We start from the raw sequence: 17,470 nt of genomic DNA on the forward strand, positions 1-17,470 counted from the left end.
TATTGTCGCAGAACTGGCAATTTTATTGGTTTTTGGCTTCCTTTTCGCTGCCAGTGATCTTTTCATGCTCCTCTTTGATAGTGTCCATTGTGAGCTGACTCCCTCTACCAATAGTATGCTTTCCATTAAACATTAGGTAGACAGATCCCTTACCTTGTTTGTAGAATGAGAACCAATCCCACGTGGCGCCAGCCGCATTCAGATACACATTAGAGTTTCTGGGTGGTTGTTCCAAACACCCAACCTCGTCAAAGTAATCGTTGTAATTCTCGTTGGGGAATCGGTGGGCATGAACAATAACCTCTCCTTTTTGTTTATGGATAGATTAGTTGGTGATTTGAAAGTTCCACTACACTACCGTTTTGGATGGATAGTACTTTTTCTGAAAAGTAAGGACCTTGAAGATGAGTTACCATAAGAGGTAACGATGCTGATATATCGTGAGGGGTATTGCGACTAAACCATTGTTGGGTGTATTAAGTTTCCATACTCTTTGAGGAGTCTTGATTTACCAATTCCCGGGGTTCCAATACAGAGCACGATATTGTGCTTCACTCGGCTCCCGGGAGATGAATCACTCTCCCAATGAATTTCAATGATCTGCCTCATTTTCAAGAGAGTGGTTTCTCAACCGAGGAAAGGGAATGAAAAACCAAAGGTCTTCTCACTTTTGTCTTCAACAATAGGTTTACCTTTGATTCTTTCGGGATCATGGCCATGTATAATAAGATCAAAAGAATTTAGATTTTGTAAATCGACATTGTACTGGGATAAGAGACATCTGATACTTCACGGCATTGAATTTGGATGGTGAGTCTAAGTCTTTAAAAAAAAGTATAAACTTTGGTGGTCATTACGATTATGTGATAGGAGGATATAAACATAAATGCACAATTGTGTTTGAGAAATACAAATAAAATTGTATTTTTTGCATCTGCATTTTATTTTAATTTTTTTTAAAGGAATAATTTTTTTAAGAGGTGTATTCCTTTTAATATTTATATCCCAATAATAGAATGTATAAAGTAATTTAAATTGATTAACTTACCAAATGCTGGTGGGAATTGTTATAATAACTTAGAAAACAAATCATAAAGTTATGTTTTAGCCGAAGCATGGCAAAGGAATTCTCAAGTATGTGTAGATCTAGATCTGGGCAGACAAAACATTGGTCGATGAAATTTGTGCCAAACTTTTATCTGAGCAACTTCAATCAACTAAACTAAATTGACTTTTATCAATTAATTTGCAAAAAAACATAATAATAAATTTTATATATTATATTGGGATATGTGTTTTTTTTTTTTTTTGCAAAACAACAACTATTTTATGACAGGTCATGAATGTCAAAAAAAACCACAATTTATTCTGTGAATTGAAAAAAAAAACATACAAAATTTTTAAAAATATCCATTTTTTTGTAACACAAAAAATCTCAAAACCATTTTTTTTATTTTATTTTTTTTATTTTTTATTTTTTTATCTTTCATTTGTATACAATAAAAAAAGAGTGATCAGATCTGGGTCTTCTATTTTACACTATTATTATAATAAAAAACAATCAATTTCAAAAATCTAATTAACCTTAGGTTTATTTTTTCCATTCAAATAATCATAGATTCAATTTTATATTAGATTTATAGATATCGAGAATTCTATAATTAATTAATTTATTTCAAAATAAAATCAACTTTCTCAATTTTATTTTTTTGGTAAGACATCAAACATTAAAATTAATAAGATCTTCAAATCAAATCAAATAAAAATATAGAAAAAAAAAAATAGATAGATAATTATAAAAATATTACCGTTATAGATATTTGAAAAAAAAAAATTGAAAAAAAAAAAATATTTTTTTTAAAAAAAACAATCTTTGCTCACATACAATATTATTTATTATAACCCTTTTTTATAACAATTGTTGTCAATAATATCAACCTTAAATTATCAACAATAACAGAACAGTCGATAACAGCAATACTGTTGTTACTTTTTTTAGAAGAAAAAAATAGATATTTAAACTTTGATTTAAAGATCAAAATTAGAATTAGATTAGATTAACAACACCTATATAAATACAGTTCACATTAACAAAACATTCAACACAACAACAGCAACATAAACACAATTTTTGTTGGGTGAATAGTAATATAATACCAATCTTATTTGTTTTTATTATTTTCAGTTTCTGTTATTGGGTTTTTTATTTTAGATCAAACCAATTGATCTGTTTGGAGTGGTGGTAGTGGTCCTGTGTAACATTTATTGTATTAAAGTAGAGTAGTGGTAGACCATCAAGTAATATTTTATTTATTTATTTAAAATTATATATATTTATTTTATCAAATTATTGTTGTTTCATTTTATCTTATAATAATTGTATCTTAATCTCAACAACACAAAAAAAAAAAAAAAAAAAAAAGCAAAAAAAATACTAAATCTTGATAACTTAATTTTTTTATTTTTTACAATATCCAATAATTATTATAATTAATTAATTATAGCAGTGATTTTTTTGTATAGAGATAGAGAAAAGATAATCAAAAACATTTGTAGTATTAGTAGTCAGTCAGACATTTTAGTCAGTTTTTTAAGTTTTAAAATAGTCAAAAGCAAAACAAATAGTTAAAAAGAATAGTAGTAGTAGTAGTAGTAGAAGAAGGAGATTGGTTGTATATTTATTTATTTTCTTTATATATAGTATAAAAGATGTCGAGCGATACCATACAATTAAAGGTTCGTTTGGTCGACAAAAAGGTATTCAAAAAGTTTCAATTCTTTCCAAAAAAGTCAGTGAAAGAGGCTCGTCTCTTCATTGCAAAGGAATTGGAGGTTGATCCAGAACAATATGGTCTGTTCTTACCACCACGTGACGACCAGAATGGAATTTGGTTCCGTGATGACTATCCATTGGATTTCTACGGACTCGAAGGTGAAACAGATCAGAAAGAAGCAATGTTATTCAGTGCAAAACCTGAAGCTGCATTAATGGTAAATAAATAAATAGATTAGTTAAAAAAAAATAGTAAATACTAATATAATGATCATTAGGAATTTGTTGAATTCAAGAAAAGATATAGACCTATTAAGGTAACAAAGGGAGGTGATCAATACAAGACAGTGATGGTTGACGATACCATGAATGTTGCTGATGCCATTACAAACATTTTGACACAAGTACCTGTTAGCAGTGCTATTTCAGAGTCAGAGTTATTCTCAATGAGTGAAGATGAAGGTATGTCTTGTTGTAGTTTTTTTTTTAAAACTTATTCAAAACAAAATATTAATATTTTTGATTTTATTTAAATTTTGTGTTTTGTAGTTGAGGTATTGTCAGGTGATATGACAATTAGAGAACAAGGATATGTAGGTGAATGTACAACAGGTCTATTAAAGACATCAAAGGGTGAGGTTAACCTCTATGTAAAAGTACCATATTGCGAAGGTTGGATCATGAGAAAGCGTGGTGGAAATATTATGAAAGGTATCAAGAATTGGAATAAACGTTGGTACACACTTAAAAAGAATAAGTTAATCTATCACAAAGCCAAGGGTTTGGGTCCTGAAATGGGTTGCATCTGGATGAAAACTGTTCAAGCTGTAAGACCCGTTAGAAATGTTACTGATATTCCAAATAAATATGCAAAAGTAAGTTATCAATCAAATCAATCAAATATTAAATGATAATATGATATTAATTAATTTTATCTTTTATCTTCTTTTTTCTATTTACTTTTTTTAGTCATGTTTTGAAATTGTTACACCAGCAAGAACTTATGTTATGTTGGCAAATAGTGCAACTGAAATGAAGAAATGGGTGGATATTCTTGATTTCTCGAGAAGAATGTTTGCTTATGAGACTCATTTCTTTGGTGTTGCAAGTAAGGGAAGTAAGATGTCGTTGGTTGTCAAGGGTAATAGCGCCAATGAAGAGTCCGATGCTTCAGAGTCTGAGGATGAATCCAAAAAGAAAAAGAAGGAAGAAGCTGAAGCTGTTGCCGCTGCTGCCGCTGCCGAACAAGAAAAGCAAAGACTGGCAAAGGAGGAAGAGGAGAAAGCCGCCAGACAAGAAGAGCAAGAGCGTGTGGAACGCGAGGCAGAAGAAGCCAGAAGAAAGGCACAGGAAGAGGAGGAACAACTCAAGCGACAACACGAAGAGTTCCTTGAGAAACAGAGACAGCTCGAGTTGGAGAAGCAGAAACAATTGCAAGATCAACTCGAAGAGGATCGACGACTGGAGGAGTTGATGCAACAGATGGAAATGGAGCAAGACGAACGTATCAAGCTCAAGGAAGAACAAGAGCGTATCGAACAGGAGCGTATCGAATCTGCCAAGAGATTGGAAGAGGAACAAGAGCGTGTCAGAAAGGAGGTCGAGCGATTGGAACAAGAACGTCAAGAAGCCGAGAAGAAAGAGCAAGAGCGCCAGGAGGCAGAGCGTCAAGAAGCCGAAAGAAAGGAACAGGAGAGACAAGAACGCGAAAGAGAGTCCGAGAGAATCAGATTGGAGGCAGAGGTCGAGAGACAGAGATTGGAGACCGAGAGATTGGAGCAAGAGAGACAGATGTTGCTCGAACAAGAACGTATCGAACAAGAGAGATTGTTGGCAGAGCAAGAAGAGAACGAAGCAGACGACCTCTTGCAACAATTGGAACAAGAGAACCAAGAAGAGGAACAACGTCAAATCGCCGCCAAGCGATTGAGATCGATGCAAGCTCGTTTGGAATCGGTCGAAGCAGAGACACCAGATCTCAAATACTTACTCTCCGAAGCATCACTTGCTACTCCAGAGAATCTTTTAGTAGGATGGGCAAATTATATTACCTCCGATTGTAAATTACCAAGCAAACCAATATTAAATCTTCAATCAGTTGAAGCTGTAAGTAGAAAGAATATTATAATTATAAGTTTGATAGATCGATATTCTAACTTTATTTGTTTATTATTATTATTTAGAATTTGGATAAATATATTCACTTGTTACACAAGTTGGAACCAGAATCGTTTACATTGAGAGCATTGGATTTAACATCGAATGCAGAGAAAGCAGAACTCATTGTACAAGAGTTACAAGAGTTTGGTGTTGACACCATCAAGGTTGAACAATTGTTATCGGAAGATCTAGACACTCAAGTCAATGTTTTACTCACTGTGTACGAAGAGGTTGGTGGTAACTGGGAAGAAGAATTCCAGACTCAAGTTGTATCCAAGAGATTGTTTGCCACCAAATATATTACACATATACTTCAAGCTTCACCCATTTCACAATTATTACCATCTACACCATTTGAAATGTTGAAATCGATTATGGATGGTCAAATCTTATGGTAATGAAATTAGATATATTAAGATGAAATATTTTGATTGATTCTAACTTTATTCTTTTTTTTTATTTTGTAGTTATTTAATTAATTCAATTTTCCCAGGTACTATAGATGAAAGAGTTGTAAAGAGAAATAGCCAACTATCACCAAAATCCAATCTCAATGTTGCCATCAATTGTTCTCGTGCTTTGGGTGCCAAACACGAGTCAATAACCAAAGATAGTTTGGCATCGTTGAGTACATCGGATCTTCATAATATCGTTTGGGAGATTGTCGAAACCTGTTTGTTGCAAGCGGCCGATCCCGCTAAGCAACGTTCTCTCTTCCATTTGATGCGTGCCGAAACTAGAAATTCCTTTAGACAGCTGGAGCGTGAGAAGGTCATGCTTCGTTGGTTCAACTATCATCTTCGTAAGATCTGTAACCGTCAAATCAATAACTTCTCTGACGACATGGAGGACTGTGAGAACTACGCCTACTTGTTCGAGGTTATCGCACCACAACTCAGTCGCAAGGATGAAATTCTCAGCGAGAGCGATTGGGAGCGTCGTGCAGAGATCGTCTTGGATATGGCTTCGAAGCTCGGTTGTATGCCACTGTTGACACCACGCGATATCGTAGAGACAGAGAACAGCAAGCTCAACTTGTTGTTTGTTGCCGATTTAATGCGTGTTTCACTTGCATTGCCTGCCTACAACTTTAGTGTTGATGAGCATCTTGTCGATCAGGTCGCCAAGTCCAGCGAACAGAGCAACAACGATCAACAGCTTCTCGAGTGGATCAACCAGATGGGATTGGGTGTCGATGCAAGCAGTCTCCTCGAGGACTTTAGAGATGGAACATTGTTTTTGAAGATCTTTGACAAGGTGTTGCCCGCCGGTACCGTCGATCAAAAGAAACTCAAGATCGTACCAAACAGTGTCTTTAAGAAGCTGGAACTCTTCAACTATACAATGGAGATTTGTCACAAGTTCAAATTGAATGTTGCCGGTATTGCCGGTACCGATCTACTCAATGGCGACATCCGTTCGAATCGTGCCATTCTCAATCAGGTACGTAGATATCTTGGAGACAAGGTAACTATCGACGTTGTTACAGCACACCAAAAGGAAGCACTCAAGTGGTGCAACAGCAAAGTAGACTTGGAATCAACCAAAGTCAAACCAATCCAATCATTTAAAGATCAATTCCTTCAAGACAGTCTGTTCCTTTTGGAGCTATTGGAAGCACTCAGTCCAAAGACAATCGACAGATCATGTATTTTCACCGGAACAACACTCTCTGAGGAGCAAGTAGAGTCGAACGCACGTTACTTTTTGAGTTCGGCATGGAGTGCACAATACCCCATTCAAGCACTATGGGAAGATGTCGTAAAAGTTCGTTCGAAATCTATTAAACACATAGTAGAGACATTCCAAGAATATAATAAAATTGATTAAAAAGAAAAATAATCTTTATCTATCTATATATATCATAATATAAATTAAAAAATTAAAAATTGGCAAAACAAACAAACAAACAAATAATATTACAACTTTTTTATTAAATATAATATTAATCACGTAATTATAATTTATGATTTTTAATTATGATGATCATTAACACAATACTAACAACATCAACATAATGAATAGTTATTTTGTATCACTCAAAACTGTTTAATTTCATGTGTTTGTTTTAGATCGGGGTTCTATTTATAGTGCTTATACGATCATATATGAAATTTTTTTTAAAAAAAAAAAACAAAAACATAAAGTTCACAGATTAATTGTTAATTAACATTTTTTTTGTTTTTTTTTAATCTCAGTCAATCAATCAGTAATCAAACAAACAAACAAACAAACATAACAAACACAAATAACAATAAACAAAAAAAGAAAATAAAAATAAAAATAAAAAATAGAAAATAACAATAGTAATAATAATAATTAGATTATAAATAAATATGTATATTAATTTTAATATCAAATTTGATGATTTAATTTAATTTTTGCTGATTATTGAATAAATACCTGTCTATAAAAAATATTATATATTTTTTTTATTAATTTAATTTTAAATTGTTTATAAATTAATAGTAAAAGTTTTATTTTAAAACAAAAAACACCAAATTAAGATTAAAAAAAAAAGCTGACCAATCAACATCATAGTTTTTTTTTTTGTAATTTTTAACAACATTGATATCACCCCTTTTTTATATATAACATTTAATAGCAAAACAAAAAGAAGTGATTGATTTTTATTTTAGATTTATATTTATTATTATTATTATTAGTTTTTATGTATATATGTAATTTTAATTAGATTAAGATAGATTAGTCACTTACTATTTGTTAGTCAGTCAAGTCAATCAATCAAATTAAACAAGTTGATAAGTAGTAGTAGTAGTAATAGTATTAGTAATAGTATTAGTCAATAATGTTTAGTAAATTCAATATATTAAAAAAGTCAACGTCATCCTCCAAGAAATCATCGGACGATGCATCTTCGGTGGTTTCATCATCGCCGGCGCTGGCAGCGATCGCCGCACCGCTGGAACCCAAAGACTATGACTATTCAGTCAGTGTCTTGGTGATGGGTCTTGCAGAGGCTGGAAAGACAACACTGCAGCGCCAGCTCGATGTCATGTACGGTACGAAACTACTCGATCCAAAGTACTACCAGCGATTGATCTATGGAAACACGATCGCAACACTCATCAGACTTATAGAGAATGCGGATCGCGTCAACATTTCATTCTCAGAGGATAACACTGAGCGTGTCAGACGTGTATTGGCAACGCCAATAGAATTGGCAAGGAATCGTCTGCCTAGATTCCCTCTGCGACTCGGCTACGATTGTAAATGTCTTTGGGAAGATCCAGATATGCAAACTATGTTTCACTATGCAAATTGTTGTCCAGAGTACAGAACTCCTGGTCGTACAAAATAGTATGTTAATTAAGTTTATATATGGATACAATTGAAATATTAACATTTTATTTTAAAATCAAAAAACAATAATAATAGTTATATGGAGAATATGTTTAGAGTGTTTTCACCAGAGTTTACACCAACTAGACTGGATATTATTAGTGCATATGAACAGGTTGACCATCCTCAACACTCAACGCTCACCTATAGACGTTTAAAGATGGAGTTGACATGCGCACCAACCAAACCAATACAGAGAAAAGACTGGAATGCAATTGCATATCATGAACCACATTATGTATTCTATGTTGTTTCATTAAAAGAGTAAGTTGGTTGGGTTTGAAAAAAACAAAAACAATTGATAGTTTATTGATTCAATTTACTAATATTATTATTATTATTATTATTATTTTGTTTCTAATAATAGTTATCATACAGCAGATGAATTGTTAAATACTTCATTGATTCCAACACCCACTTGTACCAATCATTATCACAATAATATTTTGTTGGAATCGTTGGCAGCATTAGAGTCATTTTCAAATTCAGAGGTTTTCGAAAAAGCTCATTCCATCTTTTTGATTTTCAACACCAGTGAGACATTCGTTCATAAACTAAAGTTCTTTGATCTTAAACACTGTTTCGAAGATTACAATGAAGGTGTTGATCACAAAAAAGCAATAGATTATATAACAAACAAATTTACTCAAATTGTAAGTTGAGTTAATAATAATAATTATAATAATAATAATAATGATATGAACTGAAAAACAACTTATTAATCTTCTATTCCTTTATTATTATTTTAAAACTTAGTTGGTAGAAAAGAATAAACCCTATCAAGCATATTCAATTAATTTATTGGATCAAGAGGATACCAGAGTGAAATTTGATTCAGTTTTAGATTATATTATTCCAGATGCAGAAAATCGTGGACTGTTCGAATCGATACCATCGAGTTCACTTCATCCCACTTCTGTGCTTCCTCATTCAAGTAGTATCGTTGTCAAACCACTCAATGACAATCACATTGAAATCAGCAGTGCAATAACCTCTACGACATCGACACGTGCCAATCATACCAATGGCTCTGTTATCGGATCGTCAAACAACTCTATCAGCAGTGCGCTCGCTGCATCGTCACTCGATGACGATACACAGAGCAATGCTAGTACGAGTACTGCATCCAGCTTCACCAATCCCGACCCAATATACCAAACAACATCATCAACACAGGCAGAGTCTGTCATACCACCGCTGTCACTCTCCTCACCGTCAACAAAGAAACCCAAAGTAAAGGTCGATAAAAAGGAACAGAAAGCAGAGAAACTACGTGAGAAGGAGCAGCTGCGTTTGGAGAAAGAGCAACAGCGTTTGGAGAAGGAGCAACAGCGTTTGGAGAAAGAACAACAGAATCGTCCGGACAAGGAGCAATTGCGAGTGGAGAAGGAACAACAGCGTTTGGAGAAGGAGCAGCAACGCGCAGAAAAGGAGAGAGAAAAGGGAGCTGCCAGTGAATTGAAACGTGCGGAAAAGGAAAAACAAGAAAAAGAAAAAGAGAGAATCAGATTGGAGAAGGAGCAACAGCTTAAAGATAAAAAGGCCGCCGCTGCTGCTGCCGCTACCGCTACAACCACCACTAACAATAATAATGTGGGTACATCTAAACCAAAGAAAAAAGGAAAAGGATTATCAGTTCAATCTGGATTCACTTCAATACAAGGTCGTAGAAAGAATATGGAGGATGCACATGCTGTCATTGATAATCTTAATGTAAGAGAAATATTTATTTGTTAAACAACAATACAATCAATATATTAATATTTATTATTCTTTTAGGAAATGTTTAAACAAGTTCCAAGTAATGAGAATTGTTCATATTATGCTGTTTATGATGGTCATGGTGGAGTTCAAACTGCTCAAGCATTGGAACCAATTGTTCATAAGTGTATAGTAGAATCAAGTTCATTTAGTTCTGGTAACTATGAACAATCTATGAAAGAAGGTTTTGATGCTGCCGATAAGTATGTAGAATGTTTGATTTAGAGAATTCAATATTGGGATATACTAATTTATTAATTGTTATTATTAAAGACTTGTAATACCAGTTTGTGAAAAGAGTGGATCGACAGGTGTTGCAGCGTTGATTGTTGGTAATACATTGTACACAGCAAATGTTGGTGATTCCGAGTGTGTAATTGCTCGACAGAATGCAACATCCTCTTCGAAATCACCTGTATATGACACTCAGTTGCTAACCTATAAGCACTTGGCAAATGATGAAAAAGAAAAGATTAGAATTACAGAGATGGGTGGTATGATTATTTTTGGTCGTTTATTTGGATCGCTGGCAGTGGCACGTTCGTTTGGTGATCGTGAATACAAAGAAGGTGAGAAAAAGTTTGTAACATCAGAGCCGTTCACTCAGGTGATCGATCTCACACCAAAGGATCACTATATCATCATGGGTTGTGACGGTCTGTGGGACAAGGTTAGCTACGAAGAGGCAACCACCATGTGCTCAAAACTACACAAGCAAGGCAAAAATGCAAAGGAAATAAGTGAAGCACTCGTCAATGATTCATTCGATAAAGGCTCAACTGACAATATCACTGTTATTGTAGTTATATTAAATTGGAAATAAATTTAAATTAAAAAAATATATTAAAAAAAAAAACAAACTTGATATCAATACTTTTTTTTTTTTTTTTTTTTTGTTTATCGTCAAAGCAGTCGTTAGTCGTTTTTTAATCTAGATAAAAGATGATTACAACACACACAATTGTAAATGTTTAATCAATGAATGTTGAACCTAGTTTCAATGGATCACTCTCAAACTGAAAGTGAAGTGATGTTGTTTTTGTGCTTTGTAGAATCTTTGAACTATTGTTGACTTTAATGATAGAGATCCCGATTCAAAACATGTTTTTAATGATTTGAAGGAGATAGTAATTCAGTTGCAAGTGTAATCGACTTTTGTATCAACGATGATTTGAATTCTTTAGTACCCATTGTAGGTTTAGGTTTTTAAAACAAAATTATAATAATTTATTGTTGGTGTTGTTAGAGCTGATTAAAATCTCATCTTGTGTGGAACGCAATGTATGAATTGAAATTTTGGAAAACGGTTTAATTTTATGTGTTTTTTTATTATTGAAATAATCAGCATCCTGACCAAACCAACAAACTGTTTCTATTTTTTTTAACTACATAAAAAAAACAAAATAAAAATATTTAATTTTTCTCTAATTATTTGCACAACCTGGGGGTAAAAAAAACTTGAAAAGGAAAATAAAGAGGGAATGAATGGTTTTTATTTTAAATATTATATACTAAATTAGGAAAAAACAAAATTTCTCCTTTTTTATTCCACTCACACCATAATCAATTTATATATTATAATTTGTTGTTTTTTTTTTGTTTTTTTTTTTTTCTTTTGTCTAATTTATTAAGTAGGAAAATTTAGTGCTATCTGTCTAGTTAAGAATAATAAAAAAAAAATAAACATAAAGATCACATTGACAAATATACATAGATAGAGTGACATGATAGAACGATTAAATATATTAAATCAACAATAGAAAATAATAAAAAATACATAAACAGACACAAAAAACAAACACACATATACACACAACACACTCACACACTATCCACACAAAACACAAAAAGACAGAGCAACAAACAATTTCAAAAGAGTGTTTGAGGTGGTATTGTCAGCAGCTCAATTGTTAATAAATAAACAAATTTTAGATCGAATTTGGTATCTATATAGTAAATTATTATTTTTTTTTTTTTTTAGTTTGTTGTTTTAAAACAGCCAACATAAAACTATCATTGTATATTATGTTATTATTGATATTATTATATAATTATAATTAGATTATATATGTATATGTATTTTAATAAACTATCTTTTTCAAATTATTGTTTTCAGTAACGATCGACATTCCGACGAAGCAACACCACCACCAAAGCGATATTATAAATATTTATAATCATTATCATCATCATCATCATCGTAATCAACATAATAGTTTTGATTACTTATTGGCCAAGAGACACTCTCCCTCAACTGATATCAATAGCAATAGTTTTTTGTTTTATTTCACATTGGACGACGAAATCCTTACCTTTAAGGAGATTTCATTATGATTATTAGTAAAGGTAGGTTTATAAAAAACAAAACAAAACAATATATATAAATAGAATCACCCTACCTATTAAATAATATAATAATGCTCATGGAATCCAATTGTATATATATGGGTATATTGAGATTGAACGACTATAATCAATGATAGTATTGAATTATCCATGCCAACTACTTGATCAATTTAATATTTAATTATTATTTTTTAATGATTGGAAAGAAAAAAACGAACTTAAATTTAATTAACATATACTCTACTATTACGTTTAAATTAATTCTAGGTTTACATATATTTTTGTATTTTTTTTAAACATTTATATATATTTATATATTATTATATATATATTATTATATATATATTTGAATTTTTATATCTATAAATTGTAATTTTAATAAAATAACCAATATAAATAATATCACATTTATTTTCAAATGAAAATACAAGACGAGAAAAATAATAACCTCAATTCTTCGAACCAAAAAGATAGTATTAAAAATATAAACAACAATAATATATCAGATAAAATGACAGAGAATAATTGTAATATACCTAATAATGGCGATGCCATTTCTAAATTAAATCATCGGGCATTAAATAAAAAAGATAATAATAATGAACTCTCTAGTATCAGTGAATCAAAAGAACAAAATTCACCACTTTTTACAAGAAAGAATTTTTATAGCGATGAGAAAGAGTATAATGGATTGGAGGGTTTAATGGAGTCGCCAGATTTTTCGTTCAACTTGAATAATAGTAGTAATAGTAGTAAGAGTAGTAATAGTAGTTTCAATAGGAGTAGTCCAAAGGTCGGACTGATAAAGGATTTCGAATCATTGACAACCAAAGATAAATCACAAGGTTCTCCTATTTCGAGACTGAGAAAAGGTAGTCTGCCGTTACCATCACTCTACAGCGCAAAGGATCTACAGAAAAAGAGTGAGGAGATGGGTCTGACTAAGAAGGAACTTGCACTACAGAGAAGGAATGCAAGACATTTCTGGGGAACAATGATGATTCCTGGCTTGGATATATTAAAGTCGGATCTAGTAAGAGTAAAGTTGGAATCAGATAGTAGACTTTTATTGTTCATTTCCGATATCAAGAGATCACTAAATGCATCGAATGAGGAGAAGGATAAGATTCTATTGAGAGAACTGTTGGAAGTGGCAACAAACTTTTTATCAACAGATACAAACCAAATCGAGTGTGGAAAGTATGCAGAGGAATTGCTGAAAAAGTTGAATGCCAAAGAGATTGAAAAGGTCGAAGGTCTCAACCGAGAAAAAGTTATCAACCTACTTTTTATTATTTCAAATTTTTGGTAGAATCAAAGAGTTTTTATCGATTGAATCGGAAAAAGGAGAAAAAAATAATATTATTAATATAAGAGTATGTTATTAAGATTTTTATTACAATTTATTAAAAAAATACTAATATTAATTTTATTTAATTTATTATTTATAGTCTTTAATGAATATTGGTACACCACCTCCATCACCGCCTACACATCAAGTAAATCAACTTCATGAATCACCACCTGTATCGACTACTACACCAGGTTCACCAATCCCCACCATCTCAGCTCCCTATTCACCAAATTCGATTTCATTCAACAAAGGACACTTTAGAACACTATCATATAGTCCAAAGATTAAAAGTCCATTTGGAGCACCGCCAATATTAAATGATCTTAACGATAAGGATATAAGCGAAACTCAGAATAATAATAACTATCAGAATAATAATAATTTTCTATTGAAACCAAATAACTATCAAAAACAAAAAGATCAATTCAAATCATCTCCACTCTCATCAATACCAAATGATCAATTTCAACCACCTTTAATTTCAAGAAGAATAACAAATATAGTAAGTTAAGAAAAATAAACCAATTATATTAATAATATAATTATTAATTTATTCATTTAAAAACAGTTAAAGAAAAATGATCGAGGTACCATTAATAAATCGCCAAGATCATTACCAATAGAGGATATCATTCCAAGTGCTAATCAAGACAAACTATTGCCAAGAGTAATAAGCGATTCCAATTTTTTAGAAGACGATCAAGAATTAACTTCATCAGAAGAGGAAACCGAAAATGTATCTAGTGATGAGAACAGACAATCTTTAATTCCTTCTCTCAAACCATCACCTCCAAAGGATAAAAGATTAGACTATTTAATAACAAATGAATTATCAAAAAGAGTAAGTTTGTTTTTTATTATCTCAAAGTATTTTAAATTATCTAATTAAATTTTATTTAATCTTAATAGCAACCTCTTGTTAGATCGAAAAGTTTTAGTCCAAACAAAGCCATTGAAGTAAAGAAGGATAAAGTTAAAAAGGTATAATATTTTGAATTAAAATAATGTTATAAATTATAAATTCTAACTTGTTTTATAAATAATTTTAGCTTGCTAGATCATTTTCAGAGATACCTACAATTAAAATTGATTATTCACCAAATCAGCAAATGGTAATCTGTAGAATTTGTGAAGAGAAGATTGAATCATCATTATTAGAAGAACACTCAAAGATTTGTGCTATGACAAATCAAGAAGATATGAAAGCTATGAACATTGATGATCAATTAAGAGCAGTATGTTTATTATTCATAATATTGTATTTTTCTTTTCTAATTCTTTTATATATAGATTGCTAAAATTCTTTTAACTAGAAGTACTAATTTACCTCAAGATAAAAGAGTATGTATATAATAAATAGTTATAATTATCCAATAATTTTTTTCTAACAATTTAATATAGAAACAATTATCAGAGATTAGAGAGATCGCTCAGAGAGCAGTTGAAATGTTGATAAAAGATAGTACCAAACTGATTACAGATTTGAAAGATAAAATCAAAAAGTTTGATCTATCAGAAGAGAATAAAACACTGGCAATTAAGATTGAAAGTTTAGTATGTTACTCAAATGAAATATAAATTTTATTTAATGACTAACTCTTTTTATTTTAACAAATAGATTACAGAAAAGACCAATTCTTTGAAGAAGGCAGAGGAAGTAATAAATTCATCACCAAGAATATTTAGAACGACATCACCCAGATTGATGAAATCAAAGGAACTTGACATTTGGGATTTGAATATCACCAGTGGAAGAAGTCGATCCGATTCCGATCCTTGTCATCAAACTGTATCATCACTTGAGTATAGACCAAAGGGAATTCCCACTATCGATGACTTTACAATTCTCAAACCTATAACAAAGGGTGGTTTTGGGTAATTAAAAAAATTAATATCAATATTTATTCAATTGATACTAATATACCTATATCAACTATTAATTTTATAGAAAGGTATTCTTGGCAAAGAAAAAGAAAACAGGTGATATTTATGCAATCAAGAGATTAAAGAAGATAGATATGGTAAAGAAGAATCAAATCGATCATGTCAAAGTAGAAAGAAACATTCTTGCCTATACCAGTAATCCATTTGTTGTTAAAATGTATTATTCTTTTCAATCAAGAGTAAGTTGGTTTATTTTTCGCAATTTAATAATTTTGTTTTATCTTGTACTTATTAACTTTCATTAAATTATTAGGATTATTTCTATTTGGTAATGGAGTATGTACATGGTGGTGATTGTTTTTCATTACTACAGAACCTGGGTGCTCTCGAAGAAGATATGGCCAAGATGATTATTGCAGAAACAGTTTTGGCGTTGGAATATCTACATGGACTTGGAATCATTCATCGTGATCTTAAACCAGATAATTTGTTGATCGATAAGAATGGACATATCAAGCTAACCGACTTTGGTCTATCAAAGATTGGTTTGTTGGACAGACAGAGTGTAGTACCACCAAACTTTTTTAGTCCAAATCTAGGAGCTCAGTTGCAACCACCAAAGCCTAAAAATAAAAGACTCTTACCGCTTTTGGCCACCAAGAACATGGAATCTGCCTTCTCCTCACCAACGATTGCCAAGGCTAATCTACTGGGATCCGATGCACCCGAATCACCATTGTTCATTCCACAAGCAAGCAACCCAAAGCAACCGATTCCAATATCTACCAACAATCTCCAACCGCTAAACAACATGGTGAAACCCAAAGCAAGAAAACTATCATGCGTTGGAACACCAGACTATTTGGCACCAGAAATCCTACTGGGAATCGGTCATGGAAAGGAGGTTGATTGGTTTTCTGTTGGTGTTATGCTTTTCGAGTTTCTCACTGGATTGCCTCCATTCAGTGCTGACACTGTTGAAATGACCTTTCAGAATATTCTACAAAGAAATATCAAGTGGCCATCGGATATTTCACCAGAGGCAAAGGATATTATCGACAAACTACTGGCACTGAATGCACAATCTAGATTGGGATATAGTGGTGTTGAGGAGATAAAAGCACACCCGTTCTTTAAAGGTGTAGATTGGGATACAATCAGAACACAAAAAGCCTATTTTATACCTGTACTAGAAGATCTACAAGATACAAGCTACTTTGATGGTATGTAATAGAATTTGATAGTAGTAATGTTTAATATATTTATAATGAGATACTAACAATGATTTTAATTAATGTAGCAAGAAAACAATTTTATGATCTCAGAATATCAGATGATACTGAAGCCAACACTCCGTATGTCGTTGGTGAAAGTGATACAAGTAAACTATTTGACGACTTTTTGTATGTAAACTTCCAAAGTTTATCAGAACTGAATCAAAATTGTCTAGCTGAGACCAAACCCTATGTAATTAGTAGAAGAAGAAACTCATTGTAATACTATTAAACAAATATTATTTCATTTTTTTTCAAATTGGATGAAATAAAAAAAAATTGTAGTTCGTTTGGTTTTTGCAAAAAAGGTGAAAGTTTTTTTGAAGAGTCTGGGAAAACAACAATTACACAATCGTTAATTTTTTGCAATTTATTTATTTTTTTTAAAGTGTAGAATTCTTTTTGAATAGTTTTGAAATTAATATCTAAAATATGAATAATTATATGGTTAATTTACAAATAAACCAATAAAATTTGCAAATATATGATGAAAGTTCTTTTATATCTGAATTTGGTGGCTCATCAAGAGTTCCCAAATCAAAAAAAAAAATTCTT

General features: G+C 31.6%; 2 protein-coding genes across 2 annotated transcripts; both read left to right on the plus strand.

Annotated features, from left to right (window-relative positions):
* Positions 1 to 595: 595 nt before the first annotated feature.
* On the plus strand, positions 596 to 10,880 carry enlA (actin binding protein; the record flags this gene model as incomplete). The annotated part of the gene is made up of 16 exons (XM_020577061.1): positions 596 to 810; positions 1,098 to 1,134; positions 2,607 to 2,672; positions 2,710 to 2,991; positions 3,052 to 3,235; positions 3,323 to 3,648; positions 3,743 to 4,879; positions 4,957 to 5,327; positions 5,401 to 6,581; positions 7,635 to 7,660; positions 7,773 to 8,254; positions 8,333 to 8,560; positions 8,664 to 8,949; positions 9,053 to 10,009; positions 10,076 to 10,260; positions 10,331 to 10,880. 16 exons carry the CDS (start codon positions 596 to 598, stop codon positions 10,878 to 10,880), a joined length of 6,513 nt encoding a protein of 2,170 aa, XP_020433081.1.
* A 1,941-nt stretch (positions 10,881 to 12,821) lies between these two features.
* On the plus strand, positions 12,822 to 17,344 carry pkgA (protein serine/threonine kinase; the record flags this gene model as incomplete). The annotated part of the gene is made up of 13 exons (XM_020577062.1): positions 12,822 to 13,603; positions 13,716 to 13,779; positions 13,855 to 14,259; positions 14,326 to 14,598; positions 14,667 to 14,738; positions 14,807 to 14,992; positions 15,048 to 15,098; positions 15,159 to 15,311; positions 15,376 to 15,632; positions 15,706 to 15,880; positions 15,955 to 16,864; positions 16,942 to 17,134; positions 17,305 to 17,344. The coding sequence occupies 13 exons, from the start codon at positions 12,822 to 12,824 to the stop codon at positions 17,342 to 17,344; spliced, it is 3,561 nt and encodes a 1,186-aa protein (XP_020433082.1).
* Between the last annotated feature and the right edge of the window lie 126 nt (positions 17,345 to 17,470).

Source organism: Heterostelium album, assembly GCF_000004825.1.
Source record: "Heterostelium album PN500 unplaced genomic scaffold PPL_contig14, whole genome shotgun sequence".
NCBI lineage: Eukaryota > Evosea > Eumycetozoa > Acytosteliales > Acytosteliaceae > Heterostelium > Heterostelium album.